The sequence below is a fragment of the Electrona antarctica genome, assembly GCF_951216825.1.
Source record: "Electrona antarctica genome assembly, chromosome: 12".
In the NCBI taxonomy this organism is placed as follows: Eukaryota; Metazoa; Chordata; class Actinopteri; order Myctophiformes; family Myctophidae; genus Electrona; species Electrona antarctica.
Window position 1 is genome coordinate 14,886,335 of NC_136793.1, and position 17,957 is coordinate 14,904,291.

At 44.2% G+C, this 17,957-nt stretch overlaps 1 protein-coding gene across 2 annotated transcripts in view; it reads left to right on the forward strand.

Annotated features, from left to right (window-relative positions):
- The window catches only part of mfsd3 (major facilitator superfamily domain containing 3), a 44,835-nt gene that overhangs the window by 16,181 nt on the left and 10,697 nt on the right, over window positions 1-17,957 (forward strand). For both annotated transcript variants that reach the window (XM_079516084.1, XM_079516083.1), the window contains exons 5-7: window positions 7,239-7,386; window positions 14,847-14,947; window positions 16,986-17,095. In XM_079516084.1, the coding sequence (XP_079372210.1) occupies window positions 7,239-7,386; window positions 14,847-14,947; window positions 16,986-17,095 (359 nt within the window). The remainder of the gene's footprint in view (window positions 1-7,238; window positions 7,387-14,846; window positions 14,948-16,985; window positions 17,096-17,957) is intronic.

Sequence of the window (17,957 nt, forward strand, 5' to 3'; positions counted from 1 at the left end):
ACAATTTAGGCATTTAGCAGACGCTCTTAATCCAGAGCGATTTACATTAAGCAATAACAAAAGCATGGCATACATCACTATATAAAAAGTTATCATGTAGTTATCATGAATCATGCGTAAACTAACGTAACAGTGGAGTATCTATGTAAACTATACATACTATACTATATAATATATTATACATGTGTACTATAAAGTGCTATGACTACATAAAGTGCAGTTCTAGAGCTGTCTACGTAACAAGCTATAAGTCTGTTTAAAATACTATCTAAGTATTTTAAACAGACTTATAGCTTGTTACGTAGACAGCTCTACAGCGCTCTACAGCGCCTCCTCCAAACTAACCAGTGTTAATGGTTTATTTCACCATAACCACTTACATATAAGTATCACAGCTATTTTATATTTGGACATAATGTCTATAAATCTCTTCTCCAAAAATAGCCGATCTGCAGCCCGCATGCATGAGCTTGTAGATGAGGTATTTTTGGAGAACAGATATAAATTATGGTGATTACCAATCTGGGAAGACAAGAAAAAAACGGATAATCTGCATTATTGTTACTATATTGGTGTAGTGTAGAATAGATTATCATAGGCTATATCTAAGATAGGCAGCACAGCCAGGCAGGTCCCTCTGCGAGGTGCACAGAACAGCCAGCATGGACTCACTCAGCTCGTCAAAGTGCTTCGTCTTCTTGGGTGGAAATTAAACATTCTGAAGGTGATATCCATGCTTCAACTTGCTCTCTAAATTGTATTCTTTGCAAGCAAGCAGCCAAAATCGGCGGGCAAAGCCTTTGTGTAACGTCAAACCGGCTTTGCATTGAGAGACCCCTGGTAGGATAAACCCATCGTTTACTGTCCATATTCCTCGATAAACGGCCTGTAGGCCTATAGCCTATGTGCAATTTATCTTGTTAACTAGCTGCAGATTAAGCACAATGTTTAGCGCTGTGCAGGCAGCAGGTGGAATCAATGTATTAACGAGCAATTATCTGACATTCAGCGGTGTTGCGCCCCGAATATAATCTCCTACATTTACTGTATGCATTCACATGGCCATCTACAGGCCGGCCATGTGTACTACAGCTTTCTCTTGAATCCGGGGCAGTTTACCGGTCTCGTGTATACAGCATGCATAATTAACATAACCGCAATGTAGACGCTGGAAAGTTTTATATCGTTTACAAACTTGCGCGGCTAACAGCCCGAGCCGTTCTCGTGTGGCTTGGGCCTAAGTCATTATTCGATTGTTTTTGTTTTCGATTAATGAAGCGCTTTTAGGCCTTCGTTTACAAAGCCAAACAGAAATTGCATAATGTTCCAGTGTTCAGCGACAGAAACACATTTATCTCTCAATTATTTGAGAGACAATTAATCGCCAAGATTTCGTATCCGTGTGTGTGTTGTCTGTGTTGAAGCGATGCGACGATAATCGTTATTATCATTTATCGTGATAAATCGAGATTGTTATTTATTGTGAAATTGTACTCCGTCATAAACTAGGATGAATTAGCTTTTATTGAGTTACAAATTCAGTTCCACTTAAACCCGTTGTACTTGATAAAACGGATCTGTAATTCAGTACCACTTAAACCTGTTGTACTTGATAAAACGGATCTGTAATTCAGTACCAATTAAACCTGTTGTACTTGATAAAACGGATCTGTAATTCAGTACCACTTAAACATGTTGTACTTGATAAAACGGATCTGTAATTCAGTACCACTTAAACCTGTTGTACTTGATAAAACGGATCTGTAAAGAGCGCATTTGGTATGCTCTTACTTCACTCAGTCTACACAAATTAAATCGCCAAAAATAGCCGATCTACACAACACGTTGTGAACTTGTAGATCGGCTATTTATGGTTGATCTACAAGAATTGGGATCCCAGCCCAACATCCCAGAATTGGGATGTTGGGCGTTCAAGTGGTTAAATTTTAAGTTTTAAGTTTTAAGCATATTTTCCTTATCACGATAATGTCGTTAATCACATGGAATGTTCATGTTGTTCCATCCCTAGTGCAGTGTGTGTGCATCTGTGGCTCCACACACACACACACACACACACACACACACACACACACACACACACACACAGATGCGCGCACAGTGCTTGTTCATGTATGGCTTAATTCCAACCCAGAATGCACTCTGTTCCAACCCGGAAGAAGGGGTGAAAACGCCTCATGCGCTGGGTGAGCAACTCGGTGCAAGTGGACGGGAGGGGAAATCCGTTGCCGTCTGTATTATTTATAACTATGGTTGTGCAGCAGAGTGACCTCAGTAATCTGCTCTGATCTCTATAGCCCCTTGCAGTAAGGACATGCTGGGGTCATGACCCCAATATCCTCCGTTACCCATGCTATATTGTTGTTGTTGGGCAGAAACCGCTCCTACTGTATGTCCATATTTTAGGTGCTGCTGTTTTTTAATTTTAACCCTGAAAGGTTTTTTGGACGTATGAGGTTTCCACCCGACAGAGACGATCTGCTATTTTTGCATCAACACCGTTGTACGACAAAGTATGATATATAGGGCTTCAGACTATGGGTGATTAGAGTTTTTGCGTCACTTATTGTATACAAATACAAATCTAATATATGGATAAGGAAATAAGGAAATACTCTCTCTCTCTCTCTCTCTCTCTCTCTCTCTCTCTCTCTCTCTCTCTCAGTGTGCCAGTGCTGTGTTTCCCCTCCACTAACCTCATAACAATATCTCCCTTCAGCGTGAAGCTCCACCTTCACCCTAGCTTTGTCTCTGAAGCTCCACCTCCACCCTAGCTTTGTCTCTGAAGCTCCACCTCCACCCTAGCTTTGTCTCTGAAGCTCCACCTCCACCCTAGCTTTGTCTCTGAAGCTCCACCTCCACCCTAGCTTTGTCTCTGAAGCTCCACCTCCACCCTAGCTTTGTCTCTGAAGCTCCACCTCCACCCTAGCTTTGTCTCTGAAGCTCCACCTCCACCCTAGCTTTGTCTCTGAAGCTCCACCTCCACCCTAGATTTGTCTCTGAAGCTCCACCTCCACCCTAGCTTTGTCTCTGAAGCTCCACCTCCTCCCTAGCTGTGTCCAGAGCCTTCTATTGGAGAGTTGCGTCAATGACCGGGCAGAAACAGCACCGGTCACGTGGTTGATGTAGAAGACAAGTCCCGATGAAGTGAACGGATGTGACGCAACTCTCCTTATATGGTTCTGGCTGTGTCTAGCTGTGTCTCTGAAGCCCCGCCTCCTCCCTAGCTCTGTGTCTCGGTTATGGTTGTTTCTCTGTTACCTTACAGTCTTTAATGTTTAATTCTTATTTCTCTCTCTCTTGCTTAAAGGAGCATTCAGTGATTTTGGTGATTTGAAAAAAAAACCCGGTCTGCCCCGGTAACAAGATGTGCACATGCACACGCTCTACATTGGGGGGGACGTGCAACAGGCCAACAGCACGTGCACCCACTCGATCATGATTGGAGGAAGGCCCCTCTCATCCTGATTGGATGAAGGCTGGGACCTCTAGCCAAAAACGAAACATAAGCTTTTTTTGACCCCAGGGGTGAAGTGGGGACAGGGAGGAAGTGGAACTCCTTATATGGTCAGCACACTCTATAGTAGGGAGGATTATCACAAAAAAAGGAAAAAGAAAAGTGATATTTGAATTAAGTGAAATCACTGAAGATACCTTTAACCTTTTGATCGGGCAGGTAACAATGAGTATCTGGCTTTCAAGGAGGAACAAAATCCAGGGATCAGGGTCAGTCAAAGCTGAACTCATGGCAAAAGGGCTGGTAGCAGATCGTCTCAGTTTGCAAATTATAACATTATTTCCTGTCTAGAAGAATTTGTTGAGATGTGGGGGACAAGGAGATGTCTAATGTCTTGAGATGTGGGGGGCAAGGAGATGTCTAATGTCTTGAGATGTGGGGGGCAAGGAGATGTCTAATGTCTTGAGATGTTTGGGGCAAGGAGATGTCTAATGTCTTGAGATGTTTGGGGCAAGGAGATGTCTAATGTCTTGAGATGTTTGGGGCAAGGAGATGTCTAATGTCTTGAGATGTGGGGGGCAAGGAGATGTCTAATGTCTTGAGATGTGGGGGGCAAGGAGATGTCTAATGTCTTGAGATGTGGGGGGCAAGGAGATGTCTAATGTCTTGAGATGTGGGGGACAAGGAGATGTCTAATGTCTTGAGATGTGGGGGACAAGGAGATGTCTAATGTCTTGTGTAGCTTTGATCAAGTGTCACCAGTTTTGTCTCTTTAAGAGGAAGAAGGGGGGAAAAAAGCAGAAGATAGAATGTGTTTTTAATATTCTATAAAAAAAGACGATGGAATGTGGTTTTTAATATTATTGTGGGTGTCTAAAGCATGGACTTTAGTGGGATCTTTCTTGAACGAGTAGGAATGTCCTTATGGCTGTTTGAGTGTAAAGATAATACAGGCTTGATTAAATGTCTCTCTCTCTCTCTCTCTCTCTCTCTCTCTCTCTCTCTCGTGCTCTGTCTCTCTCACTGTGACAGCAGCAGTACTGTGGGAACAGAGCTGTCACTCAGGCAGCTCCTCTGTGTCTCTCAGTCCGTGTGAAGTCGTTGTCCATTATTAATATAATAATGGAGCCTAGTCGGCTGTGCTGAATATTTCACATTAAACGCGCAGCAGAACGCGATCCGCGTCGCGGCGTCGGGCCGACAGAGTCTCTCTGCCTGTCTGACAAAAAAAAGCTTTCTTATTCTGACTGAGACGTCTTTGTCAGGGTTGTTTCATCTGCCGAAGTTCTTGCATTTTATTTATTTATTTGTGTTTTTTGTTTCTTTTCTCCTTTCCTTTTGTTTCATTTTATACAGTAACTCTGGATATTAAACATCTATTATTGACACTTTCCAGGAATAGGCCTACTGTAGGTGTGCTGTTATGCAGCTTGTGCTGCTTCTTTGTGTGTGTGTGTGTGTGTGTGTGTGTGTGTGTGTGTGTGTGTGTGTGTGTGTGTGTGTGTGTGTGTGTGTGTGTGTGTGTGTGTGTGTGTGTGTGTGTGTGTGTGTGTGTGTGTGTGTGTGTGTGTGTGTGTGTGTGTGCGCACGCGCGGCGTGGCGTGGCGTGGCGCGGTGCGGTGCGGTGCGTGTGGCAGACACGACATTGGCAGATTGGTAATCTTTGGTTTACAAAGCCCTGGTTGGAAAATTACCACTATTACATCCATTTTACATCAGAACCCTAGTCGTATTCTAACATCAGAACCCTAGTCGTATTCTAACATCAGAACCCTAGTCGTATTCTAACATCAGAACCCTAGTCGTATTCTAACATCAGAACCCTAGTCGTATTCTAACATCAGAACCCTAGTCGTATTCTAACATCAGAACCCTAGTCGTATTCTAACTAGCTCTAGCGAATGGCTAGTCCTTCAGGTTCCTCGTGCCGAATCCGAACTGGGAAAGAATGCTTTCAGCATCAGTGCATCTGGTTCTTGGAACATCTTGGAACAGGATCTTAAACTACATACCCTAGCCTAGCATATATTGGCCTTTTTAATGTCGGCCTATAAAGCTTCAACCTCTCAGGTCATCTGGGAAAGGTCTTCTTTCCGTCCCTAGGATAAACAATGAAAGGTCTGCTTTCCGTCCCTAGGATAAACAATGAAAGGTCTGCTTTCCGTCCCTAGGATAAACAATGAAAGGTCTGCTTTCCGTCCCTAGGATAAACAATGAAAGGTCTGCTTTCCGTCCCTAGGATAAACAATGAAAGGTCTGCTTTCCGTCCCTAGGATAAACAATGAAAGGTCTGCTTTCCGTCCCTAGGATAAACAATGAAAGGTCTGCTTTCCGTCCCTAGGATAAACAATGAAAGGTCTGCTTTCCGTCCCTAGGATAAACAATGAAAGGTCTGCTTTCCGTCCCTAGGATAAACAATGAAAGGTCTGCTTTCCGTCTCTAGGATAAACAATGAAAGGTCTGCTTTCCGTCCCTAGGATAAACAATGAAAGGTCTGCTTTCCGTCTCTAGGATAAACAATGAAAGGTCTGCTTTCCGTCTCTAGGATAAACAATGAAAGGTCTGCTTTCCGTCCCTAGGATAAACAATGAAAGGTCTGCTTTCCGTCTCTAGGATAAACAATGAAAGGTCTGCTTTCCGTCTCTAGGATAAACAATGAAAGGTCTGCTTTCCGTCTCTAGGATAAACAATGAAAGGTCTGCTTTCCGTCCCTAGGATAAACAATGAAAGGTCTGCTTTCCGTCTCTAGGATAAACAATGAAAGGTCTGCTTTCCGTCCCTAGGATAAACAATGAAAGGTCTGCTTTCCGTCTCTAGGATAAACAATGAAAGGTCTGCTTTCCGTCTCTAGGATAAACAATGAAAGGTCTGCTTTCCGTCTCTAGGATAAACAATGAAAGGTCTGCTTTCCGTCTCTAGGATAAACAATGAAAGGTCTGCTTTCCGTCTCTAGGATAAACAATGAAAGGTCTGCTTTCCGTCTCTAGGATAAACAATGAAAGGTCTGCTTTCCGTCTCTAGGATAAACAATGAAAGGTCTGCTTTCCGTCTCTAGGATAAACAATGAAAGGTCTGCTTTCCGTCTCTAGGATAAACAATGAAAGGTCTGCTTTCCGTCTCTAGGATAAACAATGAAAGGTCTGCTTTCCGTCTCTAGGATAAACAATGAAAGGTCTGCTTTCCGTCTCTAGGATAAACAATGAAAGGTCTGCTTTCCGTCTCTAGGATAAACAATGAAAGGTCTGCTTTCCGTCTCTAGGATAAACAATGAAAGGTCTGCTTTCCGTCTCTAGGATAAACAATGAAAGGTCTGCTTTCCGTCCCTAGGATAAACAATGAAAGGTCTGCTTTCCGTCCCTAGGATAAACAATGAAAGGTCTGCTTTCCGTCCCTAGGATAAACAATGAAAGGTGGACAAGCAGCATTTGTATTTATGCACCCATAAAACTGAAACTTATTTTGAATGCATGGCCATTCAGGGGCTCCGTAGAAACTCTAATAATGTCCTTGTGTTTCTTTTGCTCTGTGGTTTATATGTAAAGCACATTGAATTGCCTTGTTGTTGAAATGTACAAATAAACATGTCTTGCCTATCTAACAACTCCTCTCCTCTCCTCTCCTCTCCTCTCCTCTCCTCTCCTCTCCTCTCCTCTCCTCTCCTCTCCTCTCCTCTCCCCTCCCCTCCCCTCCCCTCCCCTCCCCTCCTCTCCTCTCCTCTCCTCTCCCCTCCCCTCCCCTCCCCTCATTGTATTCTGTACCGTAGGTGAGCAGGGGGCGGTGACCATGTTCCCTCTCTTCCTGTTGGATCATCACATGACGGCCAGAGAGCTGGGCTTCTGGAACGGAGTCATCGCCATGGGCTTCAGCATCTGTGGCTCCTCCCTGGGAGGGCTGCTGCTCGCACAGTTCAGGTAGGGCTGCTCCCATTCAAATGCTTTTTTTTTTTTTAGCACAGTATAGAGCAATACATTAAAGCATATACAAATAAAAAGGGGAAAGTGCCAGGAGGAGGCAAGAAGCCCTGGGGGCTTATACGAGGCCTCTACCTATATAAAATACAATAAAGACATTATAACAAGATAATGCACTCACGGCACATGCGCTAACCCATCCAATCAACCCATCCAAGCTTTCGGGTATATATGTAACGGAAGGGGACGTTCGGTAGGGCAATCAGAGGCGCGACTCCCACTTTCCCAGCGGCACTTGCTTTGGCAATGTAAACGGAAGTCCCGGGAAAAGCCGTGCTGTGATTGGCCAGTAGTCACTTGAGTGGCAGCATGCCTTCAGCACTTCCGCTTGACTTCCTCCTCCCGCTGGAGACGGGTCGCTCCAACGAACTGCAGCGGCCAATTCATTCAACCTTTATTTAAATTCTCGGAGAGATCATTGAGGGAACCCCTCATTTACAATGATGCAGAGATTACATACAGGAAAAAATAAACAGTAATACAACAATATTAGTTACAACAAACCGTTAATACAATTATATATTCAGCAATCAGTTAAAACAGCAACATACAGGTGATGGACGGTTATTGAGTACATTTCTAAAATGACCAATTGATGCCAGGGTATTAAGTTTAAGTTCTTGTTGCAAGACATTCCAAGACTCAGGTGCACCGATGCTGAAAGCAGCCTTTCCAAGTTCAGAGTTGGCAAAAGGGACCAGAAGGCCTAGCCAATCACTGGAGCGAGTTACAATGCGACTAGGTTTCTGATGTAACATGGAAGAAATATATGATGGTAATTTCCCGACCAGGAGTTTATATATGAAGAGGTACCAGTGATTATTGCGTCTTTCAGTCAGAGAAGACCAGCCTACATTTTCATAAAGGGTACAGTGATGAGTATCATAGCTGTCTCCAGTAATAAACCTCAGAGCCGAGTGGTAAACTGAGTCCAGTGGCTTGAGTGTGGAGGCAGCTGCATGACGATATATTATGTCTCCATAGTCCAGTACGGATAGAAATGTGGCTTCAATAATCCGTTTTCTACAGATCCTGGGAAAATTTGCTTTATTTCTGTATAGGAAGCCAATTTTTTGACGTAGTTTTTTAACCAGATTATCTATGTGGTATTTGAAATTGCATTTGTCGTCCAGCCATATACCAAGATATTTATATTCCGAGACTCTTTCTATTGTTGATCCATTGGTGGTGGTGATATGGAGATTAGAATAGTCTATGTTTTTTGATTTAGAGAAGACCATGAATTTTGTTTTATTGTCATTAAGTGTTAGTTTAAGGTTGATAAAAGAGCTTTGTAATGAGTTAAATGCGAGTTGTAGTTTTTCAATGGCCAGTACAGTGGAGTCAGCGGTACAGTATAAAATTGTGTCGTCGGCATAGAGATGAATTTGACAATCACATAGTGAGGAGACTATTTCATTGATATATATAGTGAATAGGATAGGACCTAGAATGGAACCCTGTGGTACGCCAGATGTGACTGGTAGGAACCCAGATTGTCCATCACCCATCCTAACACATTGACGTCTACCATACAGATAATTCCTAAACCAGTTGCAGGCATCTGTATCAAAGCCTGATATTTGCAGTCTATCTAATAGTAAGGAGTGGTGAACTGTGTCAAAAGCTTTGGCGAGGTCAATAAAAATGGCTGCAGCATGTTTGTTTTTGTCTAAACCTGTGAGTAAGTGATCCAGAACTAGGGTGACAGCTGTGATCGTGCTATGATTAGCTCTAAAGCCAGATTGATGAGGGCTTAGAATTGACTGGTGTGCAAGGTATGGTTATTTACTATTGACTCCAACATTTTTGAGAGACAGGGTAATTTTGTGGGATTCAGTGGGACAACATGTGCTGATTTCCAAACATTGGGGACTATACCTGATGACAGAGACAAATTAAATATAAAAGCAATGTGATCCACAATAAAAGGTGCAGATAATTTTAGAAAAAAGGGATCCAGGTTATCTTCACCTACAGAGGATCTGATGTTGATGGCCTGTAGAGCTTCCAGGACAACATTAGAGGGAATGGGCTGAATAGAGAACTGGGACCCAGGACTGACTGTATGCATACTGGCATTGTATGTGGGAACAGATCCTGTGTGTCTGTCCTCAAAGAGGTGGGCAGTAGCAGCAAAATTAACATTAAGAGCTGTACAAACTTCATTTGGGCCCGAAACCATGGAGCCATTAATTTTCACACTTTGGGGAAGTGGGGTGGTGGATTTCTTATTCCCAACAGCCTTCCAATGAGGCATCTATATTTTTTAATCTCTATGGTCAAGGCAGGGCGTCTGGCAGAAATATCTACAGGGAAGCCTCGCCCAGTAGGAGTTGTTTTATAGGAGTTGGGCGTTGTCACATTCTAATACAGGCCGAACACCCCATCTCAGCACCGGCCTCAATGGCTTGCCTCTAAACATTAGACTCCCAACCCACACCTCCCTGGACCGTATCCCGCTTGTGCCACTATTTTTCCGTCAACCGTGGACAACTTTTTTTTTGCCAATAAAGTATAGTTTGTTGTACAGTAGTGGGGCCAGCACACTACCTTGTGGTAGGCCGTTCTTTTGTCGTCGCCAGCGACTTTGCCTGTTGTTCAGGGTAACATAGAAGCGCCTATCTTTCAAGAGGGCTCCAATGAGGTCTGAGAGTGCCAGGTCTTTTGTCAGCTCCAAGATCTTCTTTAGGAGGAGGCGGTGGTTGACAGTGTCGTACGCGGCAGACAGTGTGTATTTATTGTATTGTACCTTCATGATGTACTCCATGTGTATTTATTGTACTTCATGATGTAATCCATCATGTGTATTTATTGGCTGAAAGGTGTGACCAGACACAATACTGTAAGATCATATAAGGTAAACCCTTATTGATCATCAAGGGCTCATATTTGGTTGTTTCAGCAGCCTAGAGACAAATACTGTAGACAAATATGATGCGCGTGCGTGGGTGTGTGTGCACAGTAATTAAAGTAAGCATACTGTAAACATACTGTAAGCTCAGGGCCTCCCTGTGTGAGGTGTATGGTGAGGGAACTGCAGGAGACACACCACCCATGTTCCGCACGCACGCACGCACGCACGCACGCACGCACGCACGCACGCACGCACGCACACACACACACACACACACGTGTACGGTATGTCAAATAAAAAGTATTGTGCAATAAAAAAGTGAGCACAATGTACCCATTATTCACAGCTATTTGGTAAAGTTGTATTTCTGTTAACTAAGGTCCCCCCACACACAACTAGTTTTCATTAGTTTTAGGAAACAATTCTAACCTTGTTGTTTGTGTTGGGGGTGTGTGTGTGTGTGTGTGTGTGTGTGTGTGTGTGTGTGTGTGTGTGTGTGTGTGTGTGTGTGTGTGTGTGTGTGTGTGTGCGCGCGTGCGTGTGCGTGTGTGTGCGCGCGTGCGTGTGCGTGTGTGTGCGTGTGTGTGCGTGCGTGCGCGCGCGTGTGTTGTGTCATCTGTCAGTCATATTGTCTACTCCGCTGGCTCCCAGGTTTCTGAGCAGTAAGCCGACACCAGGCTGCACAATACAGGCCTCCGAAGGCACTGCACTCTGTTTCAGTATGCTGCGCACACTGTCACTTTTTGGCTTTTTATCTTCATATAACCCCCCCCCCCACACACACACATGAACACACACCCCTTTCTCCCTGGTAAAGGACTGAGGCAGAACGGTAAACATTTTCTCACACTGAAGAGGCATGGATATGTTCACCCGACACCCTCTCACCAAGTGCATCATGGTCCAAATGGTTTCCTACTGCAGAGAGAGAGACTGTGTGTGTGTGTGTGTGTGTGTGTGTGTGTGTGTGTGTGTGTGTGTGTGTGTGTGTGTGTGTGTGTGTGTGTGTGTGTGTGTGTGTGTGTGTGTGTGTGTGTGTGTGTGTGTGTGTGTGTGTGTGTGTGTGTGTGTGTGTGTGTGTGTGTGTGTGTGTGTGTGTGTGTGTGTGTGTGTGTGTGTGTGTGTGTGTGTGTGTGTGGAGTCACTGGTTAGAATCATCCGTAAGAGTCACCTGAACACCTGTTACTGTGTGGCTCTCTGTATCTCTCTCTGTGTGTGTGTGTCTCTCTCTGTTTGTGTGTGTGTGTGTGTGTCTCTCTCACACACACACACCGTCTCACTCTCTCTCGCTATTCCCCCTTTTCTCTGATTCTCTATATCTCGTTCTCTTTCTGTTTCATGGCGCACGCACGCACGCACGCACACACACACAAAGAGCTGTGCACTAGGCTGTGGTCCCACATTGAAAAGCTCATTTGGAAGGTTTTATCCTGCACTGGCTGAGTGACCACACACTGACCCCCCTTTACAACCTGAAAGCACACACGCACGTGCAACCGCATGCACACACTCACACACACACTTGCACTTGTACATGACACTACATCCGCACAGGTGCACGCGTGCGCACACTGACACAAGCGTAATGCACACACGGGAAACGGGAAAGCATCTGTGTCCTTTTAGATTTGTGCGTTTGCTATTCACATGAAACAAAGTCTTATGCACACCTGATCAGCTCAGCGACGGCTGCGTAGCCAGGCATCGGACATATAGAATCCTATATTAAGATTGCCTAGAGAGTCAACCGATGCTGCGTCGACGGTGGGTGGGTAGACGTGACACGTAACATGCAGACCTACGACGCGCACCGCTCAGGCCCCTGTTTGTACATCTGCTATTTTAAAACATTTTTGAAGAATCTCAATTTCAAGAGTTGAAAATGTTGAATATTTCCTCTTATAGGGGTGGGAGGTCAGTAGCCAAATATTCTGTGCATCAATTAGGGGGGTCCTTGGCACAAAAGGTTTGAGAACTACTGATTTAGAAGAATCGGCCTTAATGGGTTAATTCAGACTTGTTAGCATGCTCACGCACGCACGCACGCACGCACGCACGCACGCACGCACGCACGCACGCACGCACGCACGCACGCACGCACGCACGCACGCACGCACGCACGCACACACACACACACACACACAGGTGGACTCACACATGCATGCTTGGGCGTCCCGTGAGGCAGGTGGATATGAAAGGCTGTCATTGAGAAGTCAGGGAACAGAGCAGGACAGCAGAATGTCTTTAGCATGTGAATGTAGCAGGATTGGTTTACCACTGAATGGAGAGAGAGAGAGAGAGAGAGAGAGAGAGAGAGAGAGAGAGAGAGAGAGAGAGAGAGAGAGAGAGAGAGAGAGAGAGAGAGAGAGAGAGAGAGAGAGAGAGAGAGAGAGAGAGAGAGAGAGAGAGAGAGAGAGAGAGAGAGAGAGAGAGAGAGAGAGAGAGAGAGAGAGAGAGAGAGAGAGAGAGAGAGAGAGAGAGAGAGAGAGACCTGTGAACATTAGCAGCAGGTGGAGTTGTTGTTGTCCATGATTCACTCTAAGGAAGGAGAAAGGTTGATTTACCTCTACAGAAACAACTCTTGTTTTTTTTTTTTTTTCACTTCTTACTAGAAAGACGGCTGTTCAATCTATAATTATGTCTGCTTTTAATTAAAGATAAACTAACTTTTAGCCTATTCTATTTATAGATGTATACATTTCAACTTTTCAAGCAGTCATTTTCCTCTATCAGCCACTATTATTGTGCTGGTGTGATTCCTTGCAGAAAGACACATCCCATCCCCAAAGACACACTCATCACTGTTATCTTATATTAAAAAGGGGGTTGGCCTTCTATCGCAGTTCGTACTGTAGATGGCAACAGTGTGTTTTAATATTCATTTTTAAAAGTGGTTCTCACGGTCAGTCAGAGTAGAATGGAACTGATTATATGACAATGACTTGATTAGACAATTCAGCAGTTTATTGTTCAATACCTAATATATTCTGATCAATGCCAATGTTCCCCCAGCACTGATCTGTGCTAATCTACTGTATATAATTTACATTATATCTCACACACACACACACACACACACACACACACACACACACACACACACACACACACACACACCTTTGTGATTGGCAGGCGTCCACTGGAGTCTGATTGGCAGCGTTAATCCCTGGCGTGTGTGTACCAGTCATTAATTGTCTCGGTCACGCAGAGCCTCTCCTCAGGTTATTGATTATCTCATGAGTCAAAGCCGCAGGGATCGTTCTCCTCAACGCCACCGATCAATTAGTGTCTGGGGACTTGTTTACAATGTACATGTGCTACTCCATGTGTCCGTCCGTGCGTGCGTTCATGCATACTTAAGTTGTCTACAGTATACTTGTGAGGTCTAAATGTCCCCACAAGTGTAGACATTGAGAGTGCGTATTGTCCTCTCAATGTCTCAAATTATCATTGTCTCCACCAGGCCGAAGGCATGGGGAGAGAGTATGTTTTGCACTCCGTCCGTGTGTGTGTGTGTGTGTGTGTGTCCGTCCTTCCGTCCGTCCGTTACCAGCTAATCTCCGGCACCGTTAACCCGGTCGATGCCAAACTTTGCACACACACTCCCTGGATGCCAACGATGAACCTCTGCCCCACATTTTCCAGAACGGCCTGTTATAGCGCCACCATGAGGCAGCTTTTCACATGTTTTACCTAAAACTGCACCGTTGCATGCACACTCCCTAGAGGCCAAGGACAAACCTTTGACCTGCATTTTCCGCATCTGCCTTTTATTGCGCCACCAGGAGGCCGACTTTTGTAAAACACATTTTTTGATATTACTCCTCCAGATTCTGTCCAAAAATCTCACAAATCGTTACACAGTATCTCTATGGTCATGTGAGCAAGTCGGATCTGTCCGATATTTCATATTCCATCCTAATTGGCTATAATTGGCTTTCACAGTTTGAAAGATTGCCCCGTTTTGAACAAAAGCCTCAAATCATGAACGCAGCGTGCAATTTACGTGAAATCTTTCACACATTTTCTTACTAGGCTGAGGAATATATCCCACCCTTTTCACATTGGCCTGTTATAGCGCCACCAACAGGTTGATTTTTGCAAAACACATTTTTGGAATAAAATGCCTCAAATCAATTGCCATCAAAGGCGTATGAAGAAATGGCACCCTTTTCACATTGGCCTATTATAGCGCCACCAGGAGGCCACAACCTGACCTGCCCTGGTGGAGACCTGTGCCCAGAGGGGCACCTTTTCTAGTTAAATTTGTGATTCCCGACTGCTTGGATGTGATTTAGTAAGAATGTAAAGTAAATGTAAAGTAATGTACACATAACGATCAGTTTGTATCTACAGTATAATCTCATCTGGCATGAAAAATTGATTGGTTATATATGTACTGTGTGTGTGTGTGTGTGTGTGTGTGTGTGTGTGTGTGTGTGTGTGTGTGTGTGTGTGTGTGTGTGTGTGTGTGTGTGTGTGTGTGTGTGTGTGTGTGTGTGTGTGTGTGTGTGTGTGTGTGTGTGTGTGTGTGTGTCCTCAGTATCGGCAGTCTGATGAGACGGGTGTTTGTGCTGAGGACCGTCAGCATGGTGTTCCAGAGCTCTCTGCTCACCATACTCGAACCATCACAACTTATGAAAGGTAACACGCACGCACGCACGCACACACACACTAGGGATGCCGCCGATTAATCGATTTTCCGATTAATCGCCGGAGTCTCTGAAATCGAAAAAAAAAAAAAAAAAAGCTTTTAATAGCCAAAATATAGGCTAATAAGTAAGGCTGCATGATACATCGAACATGTACCTTCATCAGAGTGGAGAATATAAGTATAAATCAAGTTGAGCAAAGCCACTCTTCTCTGCCCCTCTCTCTAACAGACACAGTTAACGATCGCTTGTTAAGTGCCTGCCAGACCGACAATCAGATGAAATGAAGGCAGTTGTAGAGTAGAGTGTAGACTAGTGAACTGAACGTTTTCGGTTTATATCAAGTACTTCATACCAGCCCCTTATGAAACTACTTCTCCCCAAATCCAAATGGATTTCATTTTCCATCCTGAATGGCAGTAACTAGCATATAATGAGAACTGAGAAGATCTCCACAAAGGTTTACTCATCAAATTATATTATTATAAAACTGTAACCATCAAAGCATGCACTCAACATATAATGGTTATGTGACCATGGCATGTGCATAATATAAAATCTTAAAAGTTTTATCTGATATTGATATTGATTATTAATCGGCAGAGCTGTCGATTATTCGATTTGGCTGATGGTCACTTTCTGGCATGCCTGAGCACGCGCTCACAACAAACACACCGACGTTCCTCCGCCCACTTTTCGACCATGGCCTGTTCGCCTGCTATCGCCTCTATCGCCAGTAGTCTGACAAATAATGCACTTCCGGAAAATTCGCCTGGCTGTCGCCCGCTGTTAAAACGTAGTGTAACAGACTACTAAAGTGAATAATTCATCATTAGCGGAGGACAGACAGACAGGCAGGCTCTGTCTGTCTGTCTGTCTGTCTGTCTGTCTGTCTGTCTGTCTGTCTGTCTGTCTGTCTGTCTGTCTGTCTGTCTGTCTGTCTGTCTCATCTCAAAGGGATAGTAATCAGACTAATTGATTTAGTCTAAAATAAAACATTAGACTTTTTTTTCTCTGTCGATTCATTGACCTACAAAAAGAAATAACAAATTATAAAAAATAAAAAAAATGCTTCTCGAAAAATGATATTTATTACTGTCCTCACTGTTTGGCCAGCACTGAGATAAGGGCATGTAGGTTAACCCATTAAGACCTGAGGCCTATTCTACACATGGCCTTCTAAATCAGTAGTTCTCAAATGTTTTGTGTCAAGGACCCCCAAATATATACAGTATACACCCCCCCATCAGATTATTTAAAAAAAATTGTGGTAACCGTGATGTTCCCAGTTCGATCCCGGGCTCCCCCAGAGTTAGTGTCGAAGTGTCCTTGAGCAAGACACTGAACCCCTAATTGCTCCTGTTGTGCAGGTTGGTGCCTTGCATGGTTGCCTCAGCCATCGGTGTGAGAGTGAGTGAATGAGTGAGTGAGTGAGTGAGTGAGTGAGTGAGTGAGTGAGTGAGTGAGTGAGTGAGTACAAAGGACAGTCATGTCTACGTACATATAGTTTTCAACCTTTTTCAGGATACAAATAGCTGTCTCACACAGACACTACTGAAGGAAATATCGTAGGCATGCTTGTACTTGTACTTGTACTTGTTGTTAACTAGTTGTACGAACGTTTGTTTTCTATTGTTGTATTGTTTATTGGATCTTGTTTAGTCGATACACTTAATTGTTTTAGCTCATGCTCATTTGATTTAGCTATTTTGTCTCATCCGGTTAAGGAAATAGGTAGCTGATATATTGCACTTTTACCTTAGCGCTAGGTATACTCTTGGTTGCTTGTTTTTGCAGAAAATGCACTAAAGACTTCTGGTGATTAGTAGTTTTTGTTCCCTACCTATGTTGAATACACTTATTGTAAGTCGCTTTGGATAAAAGCGTCTGCTAAATGACTGTAATGTAATGTAATGTAATGTAATGTACAGGTTTTTAATCAACCTTTGTGTGTGTGCGTGTGCGTGTGCGTGTGCGTGTGCGTGTGTGTGTGTGTGTCCGTGTCCCCCCGCGTGTGCTCCCTCCTTCAGGTATGGCGGTGCTGAGCATGAGTTTTCAGCACTTCCTGGGTGGTCTCATCACCACGCTCACCTTCACTACCATGATGCATTGCACTCAGAGAGCCGAGGACAGCGTCCAGGTAAAACACATTGTGCAAAACACACTTCCTGCACTGCGTGGCTGCGCTGCGTGGCTGCGCTGTGTGGCTGCGCTGCGTGGCTGCGCTGTGTGGCTGCGCTGTGTGGCTGCGCTGTGTAGCTGCGCTGCACAGCTCTTTTGACACAGCTGCTTTGACACAGGCCGTTCCACAGCCAGTGTGTTTCATTTTTTACACCAGTGGTTCCCACATGTGGGACCCGCGTTACTCTGAGGCCCCTTTTCCACCGGTTGGTTCCCAATGGGAACCGGTTCAGTTCTTTTTGGTTTTTAGTCCATGAGCCAGAGCTCCAAATTTAGAACGTTAATTATGAATTGTATGTGCATAACCATACCTATATTAGATTTTTATCACCATGAAACTTCCCCAATTGAGTACTTACACGAAGACAATGATCTATTGTATTACAAATTTTACATTTTTTAATATGCAAATGAGGCATTATGTAGGAAATTATGCAAAATAATCGAAAATATGAAAAAGCTACTACTGTGGAAGGGTTATCATGTATTAATTTACTTGTATTGAACCTATAATTGTGGTGCCCAAATCAAGAAAAATGCGGAGGTAGAGCGTTCTTCCGGGTGCTTGAGCAACTTCCATTGAAGAGAAGCTGAGGGCTGGGCAGTCCACTCTATAGCATTGAAGAGAAGCTGAGGGCTGGGCAGTCCACTCTATAGCATTGAAGAGAAGCTGAGGGCTGGGCAGTCCACTCTATAGCATTGAAGAGAAGCTGAGGGCTGGGCAGTCCACTCTATAGCATTGAAGAGAAGCTGAGGGCTGGGCAGTCCGCTCTATAGCATTGAAGAGAAGCTGAGGGCTGGGCAGTCCACTCTATAGTATT